We start from the raw sequence: 24209 nt of genomic DNA, 5'->3' as shown, positions 1-24209 counted from the left end.
CACAATAAAGATGCTATAACAGAATTGCTACAGCTGTGTTCAGATAGGCAATGGATGAACAAAATGGTTTGAGACAAAGAGAGGTGTCCATCAAGGAAGTGCCATATCACCACTCTGGTTCATAAGAGTAACAGACAAGATCATGAAGTCTATCAAGAAAATGGACAGCAGACCAAATGCCCTGGTATTTGCTGCTGATGTGCTGTTATGGCGAGAAACAGAAGCTGAAATACAGAAAAAAAAAAAAAAAAGAAAAAAAAAGAATGAGTGGAACAATATGTCCAATAAATTTGAGATGAAGATAAGCAAAACAAAGACTGTAGAAATTACCATCAACAGGAAAGGAACAAACTCAAACCTCTTTTTGGAAGGAACAAAATTAGAATCAGTTTTTCACTTCAAGTAGCTCAAAAGCACAATCTCCAAAGACAACACTGTCAAGCAGGAAATACTCAGCAGGACACAAAAAGGATCAAACTTTTTACAATCAAGTCAGAAATCTACTCTGGGACTGAAAAATACCACACAAAGAGCAAAAACAACCCTGTACCACACCTACTTCGTACAGATTCTCATATATGATTTAGAGACATATACTCTACTAAACAACAGCTACAGCAGCATTCAGGCAACAGAAATGAGATTTATTAGAATTATGAATCAAAATACTCAAAAGGACAAAATCAAGAATGAAGTAAACAGGAAGGTAGCTGGCACTGAGGTCCCTATTACCAGTGTAATAAAGAAGCACAGACTTCAGTGGTATGGGTACATATTCTGTATGCACACTGTAGTCTAACAGGTCCAACAGCCTTTATCATTTCCACACAAATTTCATCCATCCCTGGTGCCTTCCCCATTTTTATTTTACAGATTGCTAATTCACCTCTAGCATGGTTATATTATCATCTACTGTTGAATCATCACACTGTATTGCTACTATCTCCTCTGCACACTTTTTCACATTCAGCAATTTATCGAAATACTCTTTCCATCTTCTCTTTATTTCTTCTGGATGTGTTATCAACTCTCCATCTTCCTCGTTCATCAGCTATGACACCAATTCCATAGCGTAACGGTTAGTGTCATTAGCTGCCGTCCTTGGGGGCCTGAGTTCAATTCCCAGTACTGCCAGAAATTTTAAGAATGGCAGGAGGGCTGTTATATTATTGAAATAGTACGTGCAGCCCAACTCCATTGGGAGTGTGCCTGGAAAGAGTTGCACCACCTTAGAATAAGGACACAAGTTGACTTTATCAGCTTTGTGTAAATTCTTTCTTTTCTATTACTTTGTATAATTACATACATCACATTTTCACTGCCAGCTGACTCCGTTTCCATCTTTTGTGTAAATTCTTTCCAACTATTCTTCTCTTACCAATTTCTTACATTTCCTTTTATTATCAAGATACTTCCATTTGCCTTCTTTTTAATTTCTATTCTATTCTTGCTATGCTTCTTTTCTTTCACTACTTCTCTCAACTTATTCCACCACACTGTCTTATTTTCTTTCACTCTCGTTGGTTATACCACAGGTACTCTCTGCCCTTTTGAAGTTGGACCATTCATCTTCCACATTTCCTACTTCAGTAACTGGAATTCATTAGTTCAGTCTAATCAGGAATTCTTCCTGTACATTCTTATCTTTTAATTTCCACACTCTTATTTTACTCTCTCTTATCTCCTTTAATTTTTTCATTTCCCTCACTCTCATTTTTGCTATCACAACTCCATGATATGCATCAAATGTTTCTCCTGGTAAAACTATTACATCCATCAACTGTATTTGATTTGTCATTTCCACCAGAAAGTAATCAATTACTGATTTTATTCTTCTGTAATCCCAGCCATATCTTGTAATTTTCCTCCCGTTTTTCTTCTGACATCATGTTTGCCCATAATCATTCAATTCCTTGCACAAAACTCAACTAGTTCCAGGATGGAAAATTCTCTCAATCGTCAATACGGACCATAATGTTCACAACTTATAATTTTCATTATCCTGCCATTGAAGTACTTTACCATATCCACACACTCCATATTGTCCACTCCATTTTTAGCCTCTCAGCCACCACTTCAGTTTAGTGCATATCCTTTCCTCATTATCTTCTTTCCTTTCCACTTTCATTCAACTTCAATCAAGCCCATTATTTCTATACCCCCTCTCTCTCCATAAAATCCACCACTTTTTCTGCTTTTCTTGTCAGGGTCATAAGGTTTATTATTTCTACATTCATGATGCTGGCTACTGGTCGCCCATTTTTTACAGTTCCCCCAGTACCCAAGGAAGTGTGTGTCACTTGTAGGGTACGCCCTAACCTTTTCCGAGGCAAGTTAAGTACCATGTCAAATATAGGCTATTATTATGGTGAGGTCGCCACTCCCAGAGGCATTTTATACCTAATACCGTGTAACTTTAGGCCGCTCTTCAGGAGTACAACTGCTTCACTGAAGTACAGGCGTTGCTGACAGGAGAAAATTCTTCCGTTTTATCCGCCTTCAGACTGGGTCCTCTTCTGCCATCTAAACCATTGACCATATTCTCCTTTCTGGCTTCATCTGGCTTCCAAAGGGAGGACTACTTCACCCGTAGCCAGTGATCCTCCCTTTGGGTGTCAAGTTTGATAATGGCCGTTTGATCCCTGGCCAGACAGACACAGGTCTACTGTCATGTAATGTAGCAGGATGATCCTGACTGGGTGCACTATCGTTCTGTAAACCTTTGATTTGAGGTACAGGGGCATCTGATGATCACACAGGACTCCAGTTACCTGGTGCAATTTCATCTAGATGGTGTTGACCATGGTGTGGGCATCTGGAAGGCTGTCATTGTTGCTGCATACGAGGGAGCCGAGGTATTTGAATTGCTCAACTTTCTTCAACTCTTCTCCACTGATGCTGATGGTACCATCAGTTTGTGTGCCACACTCCATGCACTCTGTCTTCCTGAGAATGAGTTGAAGTGCAAATTAGTCAAGCTGTTCTTTCTCGCAAACATAACTTCTTTATTCATAGCATTTACATTCCAGAGTGCAATACTGTGATTAGCTAGCGTAACTAGTGCCGCTTGGAGGCAGAACTACTTAACCAGGTAAAGTGAACACACTTTATGTTTCAACATTAAAATGTTTTTTCCTAACATGCATCTTCAGTACATGAAGACTAGAGAAATTGGGATCACAGTGGGGACAACTAAAGCCCAAGGTTTCAATTAAAGATATGGTACTATTGACATCAGAAATTACAACTGCAAGGAATGGTTTCTTTATCCTTGTTTTGAAAATTATGACATGTGAATACTTGCTGAAAATACCATTCTAGACGTGATGGACTACTAAGAAATCCAGATGAAGTCGAGGCTGTAGCTCACAGATTATTCTTAATAGCATGAACCATTTCCACAGCCATTATTTAAGAAAATTTGTCAAAGGGTTACGCCAGAGCCATTCCTAGTCACTGTCACTGACACCATAACCAGTTCTGTAGAGTAAGATTTCTAACCTAAGATACAACATTAAACTCACAAGTGACATCATGTATGCTAATCACCTAGCAATCATCCTGACAGTGTAAACAAGACTGTCGAAGACACTTCGGGATTATGTCAGCATAAAGTAGACAATCGCAAAAAACACCATTTCTAATAAAGATCCTTAAAAATTCCAATGCAAATCATAAATTAAACAAATAAAAGCACAAGATTACAGCAAATATTAAAATAGGAGTAGCCCTTCCCATACCCTGGTGGGGTCACATGTGTTAATGGTTTCACACATCTGGACTTGGCATTGCTTTATGGCTAGATGCCCTATGTGAAGGGATGTATTCACTAGTTTTTTTTTTTTTTTTTTTTTTTTTTTTACAACTTGCTTCACATCGCACCGACACAGATGTAGGTCTTATGGCGATGATGGGACAGGAAAGGGCTAGGAGTGGAAAAGAATCAGCCCTGGCCTTAAATAAGGTACAGCCCCAGCATTCACCTGGTGTGAAAATGGAATTATCTCCCGAATACTGGATACTGGCCGCACTTAAGCGACTGCAGCTATCAAGCTCAGTGTATTCACTATTGTGTGTCCTTGTGGTGGTAGGTAGTGTGGCATAAGTGTGTATGAAGAGGAGTATGTTGGGACAAAAAGTCAGTCTCTGAATGACAAGGAATTGAGCAGATATGATTAAAATCCCTGTCCTGACAGAATGTAACCTGGTACTCTCTGAACCGAAGGATGACCATTCTGCCACAGAGCTGGACATTTATCATCCCCTGCATTTGCAGAAAATATGGGAATAATGCTTGATATTTTGAAGTTGGGTGATCTATCACAAGATCTAAAAATGAAAAACTAATCCTTACTATAATAACAATAAGAACAATAAAAGTATTTAAAGCAATGCAAACAAATAAAAAATCCAGGTCATTACACCAGAATTTCCAGAAACTTTTTTTCCATCACATGAATTTAAATACGGTCCATTAATTAATAACAAAAAATTCAATCGAGTGGGAAAAGACAATTCTACAAGTCTGGTAGTCAATTTGGATTTGAGACACTATCATCTAATAGAGGACTAAATTTTGGAAATTTGTAGAAAGATATCTGTGTAATCTTATTAATCATTTAAATGTGCTGTATCCATCTGAATGGCCAGAAGTCTTAAATGCATTATATGGAGAGGAAACTGCCAGCTAGTTGTGTGGTCAACTTAACATTCAAGATTCAAGTAAAATAGTTTGAGCTTACAGACAGTAAAAGGAACATAAAAATGAAGAATTAAAAAATCCAAATGATCTCCTCCCATTTTGTCAGCAGTCAACAGTACTGCAGTATCCACAGCAGAGGGTGAATGAGCTCAATTGAATGAAATGACTCCATTTTGTAGGCCTCTTTTAGTGAAAAAAATGTAACAGAATACTTATTAATCTCATGGACCCACACTCCAGCAATATGATCCATTACCATACATGAAGACTTGGTTGCCACCTGCAAGATTTTCAAGTTCAGCAGATGACCCAAACACTTGGGGGAAAAAAACTACAGAACCTTGTGGAAAATGCCGGAACATTAGTCGGGTAACCGAGGATCATATTTTCTAACTAAAACTCTAAGTTGATTCCCTCTTCCTGATCATAAAGAAATTATTACAGAAAACTATTACTGTAGGATGTAATTTTTCTAGCAATGCAGCAGTGTTTTTTATGCAATGCTGTTTGTTCACATTTGTTCTAGCATGTATTGTATGCAGTCATGTGTCACTTCATGCTGTAGTAGGTCCATAAGGGTATTTTCAATCTTGTTTGGTTTTATTAACTGACCTGCCTTTGAATTTCAGGGATAGAAGGATCTTATATACAGCACATCAATAGATAACAGATCCTTCGCTGTGGCTGGGTCACGACTTTGGAATTCACTCCCAGCTGCTGTCAGGAACTCGTACTCAATATCAAAATTTTTAGACAGCACGTAGAGATTACCTGTTGAATACCGCTGATTGTTTTGTGTGATCGTTTCGTGTGTATGACGACGTATGATAGGTTGTGTGATTATTATTATTATTATTATTGTAGTGTAATGTACATAATATTTAGCTTCTTACTCATGTACATAGATCACTTTTATGGCCATACTTATATTTCCATTTACTTTATTACTTATTGTGTTCTCTTTATGCACTGCTTATTTTTACAGTTTGTATCTTACTTTTTCATTATGACTGTCTCTTTCTCATTATCTTTATGCTCCAAATTTTATTCCATTTGATGAACTCTGCTTTCTTATTTCATTATATGCTGTCCAAAGCTGTAATTTTTAGCTTATCTTTGATTTTATGATAGGACAGTACATTTCTTTTCTACATGTATTACCTGTAAATTAATTACGTGGTTAAGTGTAAGAAAGGGCCACGAGCCCTAAGTCTGCTACTGCTTAAATAAATAAATAAATAAATAAATAAATAAATAAATAAATAAATAAATAAATAAATAAATAAATAAATAAATAAATAAATAAATAAATAAATAAATAAATAAATAAATAAATAAATAAATAAATAAATAAATAAATAAATAAATAAATAAATAAATAAATAAATAAATAAATAAATAAATAAATAAATAAATAAATAAATAAATAAATAAATAAATAAATAAATAAATAAATAAATAAATAAATAAATAAATAAATAAATAAATAAATAAATAAATAAATAAATAAATAAATAAATAAATAAATAAATAAATAAATAAATAAATAAATAAATAAATAAATAAATAAATAAATAAATAAATAAATAAATAAATAAATAAATAAATAAATAAATAAATAAATAAATAAATAAATAAATAAATAAATAAATAAATAAATAAATAAATAAATAAATAAATAAATAAATAAATAAATAAATAAATAAATAAATAAATAAATAAATAAATAAATAAATAAATAAATAAATAAATAAATAAATAAATAAATAAATAAATAAATAAATAAATAAATAAATAAATAAATAAATAAATAAATAAATAAATAAATAAATAAATAAATAAATAAATAAATAAATAAATAAATAAATAAATAAATAAATAAATAAATAAATAAATAAATAAATAAATAAATAAATAAATAAATAAATAAATAAATAAATAAATAAATAAATAAATAAATAAATAAATAAATAAATAAATAAATAAATAAATAAATAAATAAATAAATAAATAAATAAATAAATAAATAAATAAATAAATAAATAAATAAATAAATAAATAAATAAATAAATAAATAAATAAATAAATAAATAAATAAATAAATAAATAAATAAATAAATAAATAAATAAATAAATAAATAAATAAATAAATAAATAAATAAATAAATAAATAAATAAATAAATAAATAAATAAATAAATAAATAAATAAATAAATAAATAAATAAATAAATAAATAAATAAATAAATAAATAAATAAATAAATAAATAAATAAATAAATAAATAAATAAATAAATAAATAAATAAATAAATAAATAAATAAATAAATAAATAAATAAATAAATGTAGTTACATTTAAGGATATATGAAGGAAACTTACAGATGAAGATCAATAATTTTTACAAACAGAAGAACAGATCAATTTTCTGAGAACACCCTTGGAAAAACGAACCTCTATAAGTAGTGAATCTATAGTTCTATTTATCATTCATTTTCAGTGTACATTCCGTAAGGATTTTAATCATCTTCCACAATTTACAGACTTCACTTACAACTAGTGAATCTCGACTAGCTATGTCACGAGGGTCATGAATGTAGAATCAAGAGATGAAACTAAAAAAGCCTGCAGGATTCTTTCAGTCTCACCTCTAAGCTGAGAATTTCTTTCTGTAGTTGATGCTGGAACTCTAAAAACTTCTCAATAGTCAATTTTTCATCCATATTCGGCCCAAAGAAGTACGTTGTAAGAGCAGAATTCACTCCCTGTTGACAGAACTCTAATCAGCATTACACAGGTCAATAATAAAGCACATGAACAACCAGCAAAGTACAAATGTACACACTCCTGTCCCATTCAAATGGCCTTTCATATACACTGCAAATTATTTATCACATTACATATATACTTAAAATATTATGACTGGTTTACAACACTGATATTTTGTTTTTATTCTTCAAGTCAACATTAATAGTATAGGGACAGGTTTTGTCCATTATTGTGGATATCTTCAGCCTATTTTTCACAAGATAAAATATAACAAGGACATTAGAAATACATTAAAAATTAAAATATGATTCAGATTCCAAGTGCGCCAATATAAAATATGACATGTATAAAAAAATGTCAAAGGCAATATTAAAATTGAATGGGTGCTTGTTAAAACGGGCTAACCAACATTTTGTCAGAACAGAAATAAATCAACTTTTGCAAATGTCAAAAAACAAAAATTATACCATAAAAATAATATATGTTTTATTATTTTATCTTGATGTAGTACCTTTAAATTTTCAATACCATATATTGGAACTGTATTAAAAAATGAAAAGTGCTTGGAAAAATAGGAATGAAAAAAACGGAAGAAAACTGACTTCTGCGTTGACCTAGCTATAGTTAATAGTTTACTTTCGATTCGTAACCAAACTTTATTTTATGATCATACAATACAAAAATGGTGTTTTATACAGTAAACTAGACATAAAGATGCCGGCCCCCGTGGTGTAGGGGTAGAGCGCCTGCCTCTCGCCCGGAGGCCCCGGATTTGATTTCTGGTCAGGTCAGGGATTTTTCTCTCGACCTGAGGGCCATACTTTTATGGCCATACTTATATTTCCATTTACTTTATTACTTATTGTGTTCTCTTTATGCATTGCTTATTTTTCCAGTTTGTATCTTACTTTTTCATTATGACTGTCTCTTTCTCATTATCTTTATGCTCCATATACTTAAAATATTATGACTGGTTTACAACACTGATATTATTTATCACATTACATATATACTTAACATTCCGTAAAATTGTGGATATTTTGTTTTTATTCTTCAAGTCAACATTAATAATATAGGGACAGGTTTTGTCCATTATTGTGGATATCTTCAGCCTATTTTTCACAAGATAAAATATAGCAAGGACATTAGAAATACACTAAAAATTTTTACTACTTGAAATGGCTTTCTTACTCTAGCTCTTTTTACTAAATCCTTTCATTCATCTGGCACAAAAACACAAGAAATATGGAGATAAGGTTTGCTAACCTACATATACAGCAACGCCATCTTTATGGCCCTCTCTGTAAGCGTCTGTTAGCCTGATTTTGCAATAACAAAATTGGCCTAAATAAAATGGCATAAAATTCAAAGCGTTGTATCCCATCACACAGGATTGCCTCATGTTAGCTCAACTCACAGAAGATACTTTGAACCTTCTGCAATTGATGGCAGCACATAACTTATTTTTTCCAAATTTGTTGGTTAGCTCGTTTTTGCAAGCACCCATTCAATTGTAGATGCATGATAACACAGCCTATTAAGCTGAAAATGTTGGTGTAAGTCACTAGCACACAAAGGTTTCGTTGAACATCTGGCTATTGGACAAGTTCTTCATGTAAATGCAAAGAGGAGAAGAACTCCACCTAATCAATACTTGTTTATTATTGTTATTAAAAATACAGGACTGGTTTTGACCCTGGCGGGTCATCCTCAGCTGGACATACATATACATATAACATATCGTGCAACTGCAAACATTACCATATCTAAAAAGGAATATCATGTGACGGTACGATGTCAAGTTGTACTCATGAGTAGGGCATTCTTCAAATTGGAAGTTAAGTATATGCTATCATGCGTGAATGTGCATCTATGAAAAGTTAATATTCCTAAACTTAAAACTAACTTATAAGTATTTAAAGATAAAAATGTCATGATGTTCCGTATTGAACTGTATCACAATTAAATTGAAATAATAAATAAGGTAGATCAACCTTATTTATTATTTCAATTTAATTGTTTTAACTTACAAGTATTCATAAAATAAAAACAACATATGCGTAAAAAACTTCAATGCTTGTAAATGTTGGAGTTTATGGCTTGCACTGTTTCTTTGACTGCTATCAGTAAGTCTAGTTGTTCACAACTGTGCATTATATTAAAAATTCAATGGCTTAAATTGTAATACGAGTTGTGTGTGCGTGTGTGCGCGTGCGTGTGTGTGTGTTGGGTATTTAGCCCGAAGGCTGGTTTGATCCTCTACAGCTCCACCAACAGCTGTCATAGATAGCCTAGGTGTCACTGAAGAGGCATACTAGGGAAGTGAGGAGTGAGGTAGTTTCCTGTTGCTTTCCTCACCGAGCCAGAAGTTGCTATTGCGTATCAGTCTGCCAAGCCCACTGAAGTGCATGCACCAACCAACCCTATGAGTGATATTTTCACACCATTCATAACAGGGACTGGCTGCATAAGGAATGGCATTACTGGCATCGCTCATACCTCGGTCACTTTCATATTGTCAAAGCCAAGGATGAGACTGAGACAAGTCAATGAAAGAAACAAATTTATTCTAGCCCATACCAGAAGACATAGTGCACTGTAAACACTACATCCTGCCAGCAAAGAGTTACACTTTAAAATACCAATATCTCATTTAAAAGATTTTTGTCACCATATGTACACAAAGGATAAGAAACACTTTGCACCTTTAAAAGGCAAAATATTGACGTAGTGTGGATTCAGTTGAGGCTTGGACGGAAGTGTAGAAATTGCAGCTTGCTGTATATAAAATCCAGTTGTTTACATTAAAAGATGAGTCATAATGTCCTTTGCCGTATTAAGTGATGTTGTATTGCATTAAACCTTCCTTTTTGTAGTTGTATGATGATGTAAGAATTTTCTGTGAAAGATAAGAGTAGGATGTGAGCGATACTAATGTAGTGAAAGAATCTATATGTGTACTTTACATTACTCTAGATCAATACACCAACCCTAATTTTAATATAAACAAAATCACAGAAAAAACAAATATCAATCAATAAACAAAACTTGACACGCGCCAGAGAACAACCAGAAGACACGCCCAACTCCACCCCTACCCCCTCAACAGCCACTCCTCCTGCCCCTCCGCCCCACAGCAAACGGCATTAGCCCGAGATGAACATGAAGCAGTACACAACGTGCTCCCAAACCATATACAACCTCAAAACCACAATAGCAGTAAGTACACATATAGATTCTTTCACATAACTTAAGACATTCCTTCAATACATTAGTATCGCTCACATCTTACTCGTATCTTTCACAGAAAATTCTTACGTCACACAACTACAAAAAGGAAGGAGCCACCACTCTGGTTTAATGCAGTACATCACCACTTAATACGGCAAAGGACATTATGACTCATCGTTTGATGTAAACAACTGGATTTTATATACGGCAAGCTGCAATTTCTACACTTCCATCCAAGCCTCAACTGAATCCACACTACATTAATATTTTGCCTTTTAGAGATGCAAAGTGTTTCTTATCCTTCATGTACATATGGTGACAAAAATCTTTTAAATGAGATATTGGTATTTTAAAGTGTAACTCATATTACAATTTAAGCCATTGAGTTTCTAATATAATGCACAGTTGTGGACAACTAGACTGAATACAATACAATACAATACAATACAATGGATTTATTTTGTCTGGCAAGATTAAGGCCATTAGGCCCTCTCTTCCATCTAACCAGAAAATACAGTTATCTACATGTGCAAAATTGAAATAAATACACTTACAACTGAAACATCTTGCAACTACTAAACAATACAATATTATCATAAAAATAAAAAATAAAAATAGGAAAACTAGGAGAATGATGATGATGATGATGATGATGATGATGATGAAGATGATTATTTACACAATTATGACATGATTAGCTTATTTCTATTAACCTTGGTAATAACAGTGGGATTATATAAAGTCTATAGTTTGAGGAAGGCTAAATCTACAATATTTCCATAGCATTACTTAGTAGGTAGTGATTACAAAGTTGCCTAAAACTAGCAGGTGAGGCTCCTCTGACAGAGACGGGTAGTGTATTCCATTGTCGTGCCGAAGAAATAACAAATGAGTTTGCGTATCGTGTGGTGCGGTGAGGTGGAATAGATAAGAGTGTATCAGATTTTGACCGTGTTCCGAAACTGTGATTGGATGAGAGGTGGTGAAATTGACCGTACAAGTAGGAAGGTGAGCATGAGGAGAGTATTCGACGAAGAAGGCATAAAGCATGAAGATTACGGCGCTGTTTGAGTTTCAGCCAACCGAATTCATCGTAGGCAGGTGGAACATGGTCAAAGTAACGTAGGTCACATATATAGCGAACACAGGCGTTTTGCGCACGTTGTAGTTTGTCGTTAAGAGTAGCTAGCAGTCAGGTCGTTGTACACGGCGCCACAGTAGTTGAAATGAGGTAATACCAGAGTGCAAATGAGGCGTTCTTCTAATACTCGAGAAAATATGTTGCGGAATCTTCTAAGTGAGTTAAGTGTTACAAATACTTTTCTGGAGATGCTGGCAACCTGCTGCTTCCAAGAAAGATGTTCGTCTATCATAACGTCGAGATCTTTGACAGATTCACTGAAATCAATGGGTGAATTTTGGTAAAGTGAATTTGCTTATGGTTTTTGAACAAAGCCGAGGATGTGAAATTATTATAGCTTGAGATTTTACGTTTTTTAATCTAAGTCCATGCATGTCAGTCGAGTTACAGATTTCTTATCTCTATTGAAATTTTTAATTTCATCAGTTAGTCTTTTCGGTTCACAGTGCAAGTATAATTGTATATCGTCAGCGTACATGTGGTGTCTGCAGCTATTTACCGACGACGTAATATAATTGATACAGACAGGAAATAGAAGCGGTCCTAGGACAGACCCCTGTGGAACACCAACCTCTACGGGTCGCCAGGATGAATATTCATTATTGTTCTTTCTTACACACTGCAGACGACCACGGAGGTATGAATTCATCCACTGAAGACTGTATGTCGGAACTGGAGTTTAAATAATTTGGAAAGTAGTATGTCTATGTCAACTGAGTCAAAAGCTTCAGAGAAGTCAAGAAGAGCTAGGATGGTAAATTGTCTTTTGTCCATCGCATTAGGAATGTCATCTGTAACGTTAAGTAGTGCAGTACTAGTGCTGTGGTTACGTCGAAAACCAGACTGGTGTTCGTCAAGAATATCGTGTATTTGCAAGTAGCTGGAGACTTGTTGGTGTACAATGAATTCTAGGGCTTTTGAAAAGATCGATAATATGGTCACAGGTCTATAGTTGGTTACGTCTTCAGGCAGTGATTTTTTAGCGAGCGGGACGACAACGGCAGCTTTCCATAAGGAGGGATACGTGCCAGTCATTAGTGAATGGTTAAAGATGTGAGTTATTGTAGGTAAAATTATGTCAATTATTGTCTTAATGAGTTCTATTTCTATGCTGTCTATCCCTTTGGACTTCGATTTTATTCTAAATATGGCTTGTTTAACTTGCCAGGGTGTCACATGTGAAAAGTAGAATTTTTCTCTGTCAGGTGCAGGGGAGTTGTAATTGCTGTATAATGTTCTATGTTTCCTTTCTCTGTCAATGGTATGTCCGGGAGTGGTATAATATGTATTGAGGGAGTCCCGGGATATGTCAATAGGATGATCGTCTCTTTGTTTACCTATTCCCATGTGTCTTAGTTGTTTCCAAGCCATAGCAGGTCTAGTATTTTGTTTTAGCAGGGTATGTGCATGTCTAATTCTAGCGTTGCGTACTGACTGCGATGTTTTATTTCGTAGCCGTTTAAATGCATCAAAATTGTCTTGAATTGGTTGTCGCTTAAACTTTCGATGTGCGGCATCTCGTCTTGCCATTAACTCCTTTATCTCTAAGTTTAGCCACGGTGTTGGGGCTCGTGTTACCCGTACTGTTTTCGGCGGGGCGTGTCGATCATAGAGCGCTGTCAGATATTTGTTAAATATGTTTACTTTAATGTCAATGTCGTCAACTGTCAGTATATGGTGCCATGGAACATCTAGTGCGTCTTCAGTGAGCATACTGGAGTCAATTTTAGACAGATCTCTGAATGTACTAGTCCTTGGTTTTGTCTTTCGGGTCTTTAAGGAGTAGGGGATGTATATTAGGTCATGAGCTGAAATTCCTGGTACAGATGTCTCGCCATGTTGTAGTACTTTGTCTGTATTCTTGACAATCATTAAGTCGATTGTCGTGTGTGATGTGGCAGTGTGGTGAGTAGGGAGTGTTTGCAAAATGCTCATATTACAAGATGTAGTCATGCTCATAAGCTGCCGACATTCGGCATTGTTTCCGGTGTCTGTGTTAGAGTCGCCCATGACAATTACATGTTCATATTGCGGGAGTATGCATAACAATGCTTTCTCTACGTCCTCCAAATGTCCAATTGCAGGTGGCTTGTACACCACACAGGCAGCACATTTCTGATGGGCTACGATTATTTCCAAGAGCAGAAACTCGGGTCGTCTATTGTATTCGCTATCTGAACTTGCTATTAAACTGGTTTTGACTATCGCTGCTACACCCCTCCCCTCTTTCCTGCTCTGTCATTCCGAAGTAAACAGTAGCCAGGTATGTTTAAAGTCTTCGAAGGGATCAGATCATGAAGCCAGGTTTCAGTGAGAAGGCAAACATCAAATACGTCCAGGACAAGTTCTTCAAGTTTGTGGAAATGGGCAGACAATGAATGTACATTTAGATGAGCTATATGGAAACCTTTAGGGAAAGAGGACACTTTAGATAGGAGCAGGTCTCTAGTTGTAAGAGAAGGAAGGGGGGGTTATTCCAGGAGGGGTCAGTGGACGCTTGTCACAGGGCCGTGTTCTGTTTGTGGACAGTGGAGGGGTGAGTGAGGCCTTGAAAGGGATCGTGGCTGGGAAGGAATGTCCGGTACTGTCAGAGGAGAGTAATACATTAGTTCTCGTAGCCACCTTATGAAAAATTAATAATTATGTGGATGAAATAATCTAACTATAGTGAGCTAATCTAATTAAATTACACTAAGGTGGTATTTAAATAAAATGAAATATAGTAAATAGAGATCAGAACAGTCAAATGAATTGTTCGTTTAGTTGCTATCTCTATCCTCCGGTAAGTCACACAGCCGGTTAATGCGCACTTTGCCCCCATCGGGTTTGTTAATGATGATATCGTCTGCAGTCCAACAGTTGCTTACATGGAAACGGTGAATTGCGGCCTTCAGTATGGATAGTCTAGCGGACGTGAGATCTTCCCGGATGGTAACATGAGTGCCCTTTAGTCTCCTTTTGTTACGGAATACTTCTTGTCGTGTACGATAGGAAGTAGGGTAAACTTGACAGTGATAGCAGTCAAAATGAAGAATTAAGAAACAGTGCAAGCCATACACTCAAACATTCACAAGCATGAAAGTGTTTCACGCATGTTATTTTTATTTTATTAATACTTATAAGTTAGTTTTAAGTTTGAGAATATTCACTTTTCATAGATGTGCATTCACACATGATAACATATACTTAACTTCCAATAATAATAATAATAATAATAATAATAATAATAATAATAATAATAATAATAATAATAATACAGTAATAATAATAATAATAATAATAATAATAATAGTAGTAGTAATGTTATTTGTTTTATGTCCCACTAACTACGTCAGTAAATCTACCGACACGAGGCTGACGTATTTGAGCACTTTCAAATACCATCGGACTGAGCCAGGATCGAACCTGCCAAGTTGGGGTCAGAAGGCCAGCACCTTAACCGTCTGAGCCACTCAGCCCGGCATACTTAACTTCCAATTTGACGAATGCCCTACTCATGAGTACAACTTGACATGCTACATGATATTCCTTTTTAGATATGGTAATATTTGCAATTGCACGATGTGTTATATGTATGTCCAGCTGAGGATGACCTGCTAAGGTCGAAACCGGTCCTGTATTTTTAATAACAATGATAAATAAGTATTGATTAGGTGGAGTTGTTCTCCTCTTTGCGTTTGTGTGAGTCATCAATACAGATATGAAGCTCATAAATTACTAAGTTCTTCATGTATCAAACACAAAAGACTGGTATAAATTGTTTGCTTCACCTTGATACAGGAAAATGAACAGGCAGAATTTTTTTTAAATGCATAAGAAGGATGTCAGCTTGTGCCAAGAGTTGAAAAAGTGGGCCTAAAATGGAAATGAAAATCTATAAGCAAGTTTGAAAGTAGACAATGTTTGCTGCACAATTGGATGGTTGCACGATGGGTCAAGGCGTTTTGTGCGGGTCGGAATGAGACAGCGGATTTGCACCGCACAGGTCAGCCATCCATTCCTCAAGATCAGATTGACATCATGAGTGGTCTTGTTTCTGTAGACCATCAATGGACTGTCCGGGAATTATCCATAGAGGTTTGTCTCAGTCATCAACCAGTGTGGCAGATACTGACAAAATTTCTGAACGTGAGGAAAACTGCATCCTCACCGATGGACAGAAATGGCACCGGTATGCACTGGCTGGCATCCACCTGGACAGATACCGCAACGAAGGAGACGCATTTCTGCAGCGTGCTGTCGCCACTGATGAGATCTGAGCACAAGTCTACGAGCCTGAATTAAAGCATCGATTGAACGAATGGCGTCACCCAGGTTCGTCACATACATAAATTTTGACAGGAACCCAGTCAGGTGAAGCTTATGCTGACTGTGGCATATGACTACAAGGGTGTTATTCTTAAGCATGCTGTGCGTGAGGGACAAACCGTCAACAGCGACTACTATTACTGATATCTGGAGTGATATATGCGCCCGGCTATGCGGTGCAAACGTCCACATTTATTGCGTGTTGCATGGCAACGAAGTTGAAGGAGCCCCTATGTATAGCTGATGATGGCCCAAGTGACTGAAACTAGTACTACTGTAATGTTAATATTGAAATAATAATGTAACTGACTGGGAGCCTCCGTGGCTCAGACGGCAGCGCGTCGGCCTCTCACCGCTGGATACCGTGGTTCAAATCCCGGTGACTCCATGTGAGATTTGTGCTGGACAAAGCGGAGGCGGGACAGGATTTTCTCCAGGTACTCCGGTTTTCCATGTCATCTTTCATTCCAGCAACACTCTCCATTATCATTTCATAGCATTTATCACTCATTAATAAATCACCTTGGGAGTGGCGACCCCATTGTAATAACAGCCTATATATGTTTCATTCATTACATCCCTGACCCGGTCAAAGACTGGAAACATGTTGTAGGTTTTCATTTTCAATGTAACTGACTATTGTGAGAATATAGTCACATTAGTCTTGTATTGAATAGGTGGGCCCATTTTACTCTATAAGTAAGTACCTACTGTTTCTCGTATTACTGTATTTCTCATTCAGTCCTGTCTTGTCTTGCGCAGTATACTACTTAGGAATTTCATGTTACCTGCCTGGTTTTTCTTTCTTTCTTTCTTTCTTTCTTTCTTCCTTCCTTCCTTCTGCTTTGATTGTTACAATCGGTAAAACATGAACATGATTTCCATCATATGGGCACTTCCTTACTTCACAATAGCCCTCTCATACTCTGGTCAAATCCTCCAGTTAACTACACTGTTCCGCTTATCTTCTGGGCCATTCTTCCATCTTCCGATATATCACACTCCTAAGATACTGCAATGATCTTACTATCTAGTGAATTCCCCTGGACTATTATACCATCTTTTCCATTCCTTGATCCTTATGTAAAAATGACAATTCTGCTCTTTTCCTTATTCATTTTCATTTTCCATCCATTAATCACCTCATTATATATACTGATCTGTTCTCGTACTTCCTCTTAATTTGCGTCCAACAATACAAAGCCATCAGCAAATAACCATGCTTTTAGTGCTTTTGCCCCAGTCTTCTTTTTCATTTTTTTGAGTATTTCATCCATGATGATAACGAACAGGAGAGATGACAGCACACTCCCTTCTTTCAGTCCCATTCTAACTTCAAATTTTTCCGTCTTGCCTATTTTGTTCCAAACTTTACAGGTGCATTGATTTATCATCTAGATCAATTTATGTGGGACTGGGGGTCTACTGTTGCTCATGTCATAGGTGAAACATTAAAAAACACTACACATGGTTCTCAGGTGGTGCTAAGCAAGCAACAGCCAACCAGACATATTTGATCTCCTGGTCAGGATACTGCACACAAAATAATGAATATATTACCGATATCCATATACCCACTTTTGGGCCCAACTACTACAAGAGGTAAAAGTCTATGACTGACTATCCCCATTTATCATTTAATCATTGAAGGCTGATGACCAACATCTGACAACCAGTGGAAAAATTCCAGGATGGAAAATTCTAGGACCTATGTAACATCATGTATATGGTAATACCACCTAAGTCAGAAACCGTGTAGGCCAGTTTTTGTCCCGTGAGCGCAAAACATATAAATGGGCGGGTGAGTGATCAGTAAGTGAGCTTCAGTCACACTGACATTGTGGTTATGTAAGATGCTGTGAAGATCTGATGGTCAGTCTTGATCATCTCAGTGATATCTGAATCCCCCAAGTTCAAAACGGAGGCAGAAACTAATGAAAAATATTAGTGTCTCACCAAATCTGACTGCAGAGAGCCATTGGAAAGAATAGTACTTTCAGTGCAAGCAGGAGACCGTGCAAAATGCCTAGCTACTATACGGGCAGTCAGCTACATCGAGAAAGTATAATGTAAAATGCCACTACAAAATGAAACATACTCGCATGTGACTATTATAGGGGATGACTAAACAAAAGTGACTCAATATAAGTTTTAAATACTATTCAAAATCTGAATGAGTTGGAAAAGTCACCAGTGGAAAAATCTGAATCAAGCATAAAACTGTCTTGCTGAATTATGTATCATATTTTACTAAATGGTTAAGAGGAATTTTACTTTTCTTAGCTGAAATTTTGCCATTCCCATCCAATAAATTTTAAATCATAGCTTGTAAGTCTCAACCCTGTAAATTTGTACAGTTGCTCAAGTAAAGAATGAGTGCATGATATTGTGTAAGTTCCTTGCAGGTAGCCTACACTTTTCTTAGAAACAGCTGAACCTACAGAAAATTTTGTTGTTGTGGGTATCCACAGAGCTTTTATCTGCATGGAAGTGAATTATATTTTGATAATAATGAAGTCTGATTAAAAAAATATTAAGTGTGAGGAATATACAACACCATGATATATATATATATTTTTTTTAGAGACTTCACATTGTAACACAAAAATTGTAATGTGTATTTCTTAGAATACGTTATTGAGTGCCGTAAATCAAACACAGATATTTAAAAAGAAAACCATTCCAAACAACATTTGACTGAAAATGGTGTGAGGAAAGCTTCATTGTCACAATTGAATGTCACTGTCCCTTGACCGTGCTGAGTATGTTTGTGCTCTTGCTTGATTATGATGTATTATCCGCGCACTTTTTAGTGATAGATTTTTGTACTCGTTGGAGAAGTAAGAAGGGTTCCGTTATTACTGCCAACTGAATGGAAATGAAATCTGAATTGAATCGATAATATGATCGATCAATATGAATTTTATAAACCTTTATTATTTTAAACAAACAACTGTGTCACACACACAATATTTAATACTATATAACATTTCCCGTTGCGAAACGTGTTCCTAGCATGAATTCTATAGTTTGGCTTTGCTGTGTAAACAACAACAGTACGAGTACTTAAAGTGTACGCCAGATGGCGCACAGCGATGATAAGCGATTCTTAGTTTGTGTTTCAAAGGTTGCCAATACGAATCTCGAAGATAACCAAAGTCGACCGCTTCAGCACTAGGGTGTAAATCTATCACTAAAAAGTGCGCAGATAATACCTTGGTATGTAAGCTGCCCACATTTAAACCAAACAGGCTCAGCCATACTGGGCTGGTCTCAATGGGCACCCAGCTACACAACTCTGCTGTAGACAATACTTTCCGTACTTTTACTAGCATAAATGAGAACATTCATTGTTACCAGGATGTGATAAAGTTCTGAACGTCTACAAGCCAGCCGACATCAAGTGACCTATCATCATCACCTCCTTTCCTTTTATCCAGCTCCTGCCGGGTTGGGGCATTTATGGCACTTCTCCACCTTCCTCCCTCCTTCCACTATTCCTCCTCCATCATTTTGTTCCAGTCCAGGTTTCTTCTTCTTGCACTCCTCTTCATCAAATCAATCTACCTTGCTCTAGGTCTCCCTCTTGCTCTCTTTCCATCAAACTTCATTTCCATCATATGTTTGGGTATTCTTTCGTCCTCCATCCTCTGTACATGTCCAAACCATCTTAGTTTAATCCAATCAATTCTCTCATTTAGGTTTTCCATTCTGACCACCTTTCTCACATCTTTGTTTCTCAATCTGTCTTTCCTATCATATATCTTTGGTATTTCATTTCGCTGGCTTGAGTTCTACTCTCCTCCCCATTTGTCATAGTCCAGGTCTCAGCTGCAATGGTCAATAAGGGTGCACAATACATTTTGTACATTATCTCTTTACACTTCCCTGGTACTTCCTCATTCTAGACAAGGTTTCTTAGGGTACGAACATGCCAAGTGGATTACTCCTCACTCAGTGCTCATCACTCCTTTCTCTTCACACAGGAAGCTGAGAGATGCAATACAAACCCATACATTTCATTAGTGGTGTTCATGCCGGCACTTCACTGATCCCTCATCTCTCCGCTCCTCCCCCAAGAATCAATTCAGTTTGATTTTGGAGTGCTGTGCTTCTTGAGCGCCATTCTGTGATTGGTTGGTTCAAGGCCAAGGCCACCTGCTCGTAATATTATCGGCCGGAAGCCTGATACGTATTCCGTTTATATCTTAGTATGGTTCTGTGCTCCGTAAAAAATGAGTGATTTAAAGGAGAAACTTATTAAAATGGTTAGGGACAGTACTCCGATATGGGACAAAAGACAAAAATCATCACAACTGTTATATGCTGAAGAATTTATGGATCAATATTGGAAAGGAGATAGGGATATCTGGTAAGTAGACACTGCATTTTTACTGAACAAGTTTAATTTATTTAATGCAATAATAAGACCAAATACACCGGATGCGGTGGTCGAGGTGGGAACGTCACGGACTCGCATTCTGAAGGTCCCGAGTCCACCAATCTGAGTAAGTTTTTTTGTTTTGTGCAAAGTCGAATGGTGGGATTTTAATCTATTTTCCATGTACCTTAAACTTTCTGTCCGTTGTCTGTATGAGTTTGAGTCGTCTTTAGAAGGTGAGCCCTGCATTTGGCTGATCCCTCACTAGGATAAATCCCTCCACTGTCCATATCTAGTGTGATCACAGACTAATTCTTTCTCCCCTCCTAAATAGGAGGAGGTTAAATAGTATACAATGAAAGAGAAACACGTCACAAAAAAATTTTAAAATAGCTTTCTAATTTACCAATAGCAATTACAATGAATAATTTGACTGCAGTGTGCTAAATACAAAATCCATCATAAGGAAACAATTTAGAAACTGACTGTTTTCAGATGTTCACCAGTTACTGCTTTACTAAGCTAAAATACTCCTTAAAATTTTCTCCGACTTCCCTGGCTTTTTTCGTTGAGGGATTTAATGATCTGCCGCGGGCAGGTAGAGCTGTCCTGTCCTCAATAAGAGGAAGATCAGAGTAGCTACTAATTTCTATATGATGTTAAGTCTCACATTTATCTTTTTTGCAGTCTTTGTTAGATGTGGCTTGAAGGTGAGTACACAGTCAAGTCAATTTATTATCTGTGAAAAAAATGCTCTGTCTTCTTAATGTATTCAGTTTTATCCAGGATTACTGAACAGTAGTATTGCTTTTATCTTCCTTGATGAACTTTAAGTTGCTGTCTATGATTTTTTGTTTTAGGTGGTTAAATGTCATTCCATGGCATCTCTCCACCGACACCCTGGAACAAATCACTTAGTCGAGCAGCTCGTCTCCTACTCTCAAGTCTTCTTAACCAAAAGTCTGCAACATTTTCATAAACTATTCTTTTGCTGGAAATCACCAAGAACACATCTTGCTACTTTCCTTTGGATATTTTCCAGTTCTGCTTGTAGTCCTGGTGTGGGTTCCAAACATTAGAATCATACTCTAATTTAGGTCTTACCAGAGACTTACATGCATTCTCTTTTACATCTTTACTACAACCCCTAAAAATACCCTCATAACCATGTGAAGAGATCTGTAACCTTTCTTTACAATCTCATAATATGATTACCATACCCTAATGAAGATCATTACTTATATATTATTTTCCACAAAAGAATTCATCAGTAAGCATCATTTTAAGTCAATGTATCTGAATCATAGTTACTATGGAAGAAAATACAAAATTTTGAACAAAAATAATGATTGAGAAAGGAAACATGCACTAGATGGTACCAAGGGTAGAAAAATCATACCTTAAATGTGTTGCCTGTGTTGGCATGATCTCTGTGTCTACTACCAATGCTAGTTTGCTGTCTGATAAGGGTTGCCACTTTCTCGAACTCTTCACAATCCACATCCCCATCACCATTCAGATCAAACATTCGGAATGCTATCTCAAAATGACGTCTTGAAGCTGAAAACAAAACATGTGTTAATGAATGCATTACCTACAAACTTGAGTAGGATTATATCCGCATTTGTAGTCCTTTTATTTCTAGAATTTTGTAAGATCAAATGAAAGACTGAAAATAAACTTACAGCATTTTTCAATAATGAATAAAACAAATATAAAACCATATGCCAAGTTATCATTCAAAAGAGGCTAGCGGAATGCAGGAAGTAGAGGGAATAGTACAAAAAAAAAAAAAAAAAAAAAGTATTAGTTTTAGCTTTTGGCTGATATTTTTATTGACAACGATCAGAATTCCCACAAATCATCATAGGCTAGTGCATCCCATTGACTTCATCTTATACCATCATACAGGCCAAGATCAAACATAAAACCTACACAGACAACACGATATAACATGGTACATAAATTATTAACTTTAAAGCCAAGAAGGTGAGCCTATCCATAAAATATTTTTGAGAATAGGCCTACGCCTCTTACCGTGGTCCCTGTAGTAAAATGCACGTCACGATTTTGAGATCATTTCCACTCTCCTGTAATGTCATCTGTCCTTCATAGAGTGTGATCGAGAAACATGCCAAAATACTGCGCAGCATGCAGTAAATAAGTACAACCAAATACCCTATAGGTAATACATGCCACTTAGCGAGATATTGCAAGACACTGATTGCCAGCGCACCTAGCGGGACGGCCTTGAAACTGATTGTAGTAGTAATACTGATCAGGTGATGTAGTGTGAAATTTTGTTCTTGGATTCGCATTAAGAAGATGATTTTCGTGAAAATTTAATTTATCCGGTGACAACAGGTTTTGGATTTACAATCATACAAGCATTGAACCATGTTGGTAAAGTTTGTGCTGTTTCTGGTTGCAATAACTTTTAACTTTTTCAGCTATCAAAATCTTTCTTCCATTTTCCTTGAGACAAAACAGTGACGTCTTTCTTAATGTATTCAGTTTTATCCATGATTACTGAACAGCAGTATTACTTTTATCTTCCTTGATGAACATTAAGTTGCTGTCTATGATTTTTTGTTTTAGGTGGTTAAATTGTCAGCTACCGAGTTATTATTATTGTCCTACTGTTTGTGAATATTAAGAAATTTATGTTAACATATTGTTATTTGATGAAGAAAATTAAACAAAATACATAAAACAAGAATTCCTCTTTTTTTTTTCTACCATGGTTCCCTTATCTGTGGGGTCACGAGTGCGAGCTGTGTCACACATGTGGATTTGGCTCTATTTTACGGCCGGATGACCTCCTTAACGCCAACCCTATATGGAGGGATGTAATCACTAGACCTCGGATCTTAAGGAAAGACCTATTTTGTTCCTGAAGAGATAAAATGAAGTTGTATTTACACGTTTCGTGTATTTATAATGTTAGAAACGGCGATCCTCTAGTGCGTAAAAATGCCTGAATTGACTTTAGAAACTATTTGCGCATATCCCTAAATCAGTTAAAAATGCTTTTAATAAATACTGAGAAAATAAAATATTTGCTGGCTCGTTTTCAGTATCTTAAACAAAATCCTCAAATCGGAAAGCTGTAAACCACACTCTCCGGAGAGCCTTAAAAACCTCTCGCAGCGTATCCATTGACCTGCTGAAAAAAAAAAAAAATCCTCCATGTCATTCTATGTAAACATTTTGGTAATTTTGGTATTCCCGTTTTAGTGTGTAAATTATGCAGAACGTGTCAGGTTCCACGTCGTCTTTAATTAAAAAGTGGTTACAGGAGTTTCCCCATTTCACATCGGGTGGTAAAATTCGCCGGGCTGAATGGCTCAGACGGTTGTGGCGCTGGCCTTCTGACCCAAACTTGGCCGGTTCGATCCTGACTCAGTCCGGTGGTATTTGAAGGTGCTTATATACGTCAGCCTCAAGTCGGTAGATTTACTTGCACGTAAAAGAACTGCGAGACTGAATTCTGGCATCTCGGTGTCTCCGTAAACCGTAAAAATAGTTAGTGGGACGTAGAAATCAATAACATTATTAAAATTATGTATTCTGTGATGTTTGCAGCAGAGGTGAGTCAAACTTTTTTATATTTACCCCTAACGAGTTATTATCAATTTAGCAAATAAACATGATATTTTAATTGATGCCTATTAAAATAT

General features: G+C 36.0%; 1 protein-coding gene across 3 annotated transcripts in view; it reads right to left on the bottom strand.

The window, feature by feature from the left end:
* LOC136856906 (calcium uptake protein 1 homolog, mitochondrial) overlaps positions 1–24209 on the bottom strand; it is a 359229-nt gene that overhangs the window by 33205 nt on the left and 301815 nt on the right. For all 3 annotated transcript variants that reach the window (XM_067135140.2, XM_067135138.2, XM_067135139.2), the window contains exons 7-8: positions 21929–22089; positions 7348–7464 (exon numbers count right to left, since the gene is read on the bottom strand). In XM_067135140.2, the coding sequence (XP_066991241.2) occupies positions 7348–7464; positions 21929–22089 (278 nt within the window). The remainder of the gene's footprint in view (positions 1–7347; positions 7465–21928; positions 22090–24209) is intronic.

Source organism: Anabrus simplex, chromosome 1 (assembly GCF_040414725.1).
Source record: "Anabrus simplex isolate iqAnaSimp1 chromosome 1, ASM4041472v1, whole genome shotgun sequence".
Taxonomy (NCBI): Eukaryota; Metazoa; Arthropoda; class Insecta; order Orthoptera; family Tettigoniidae; genus Anabrus; species Anabrus simplex.
Note: the sequence above shows the minus strand (reverse complement) of the source record. Positions and strands in the feature narration are given on the sequence as shown.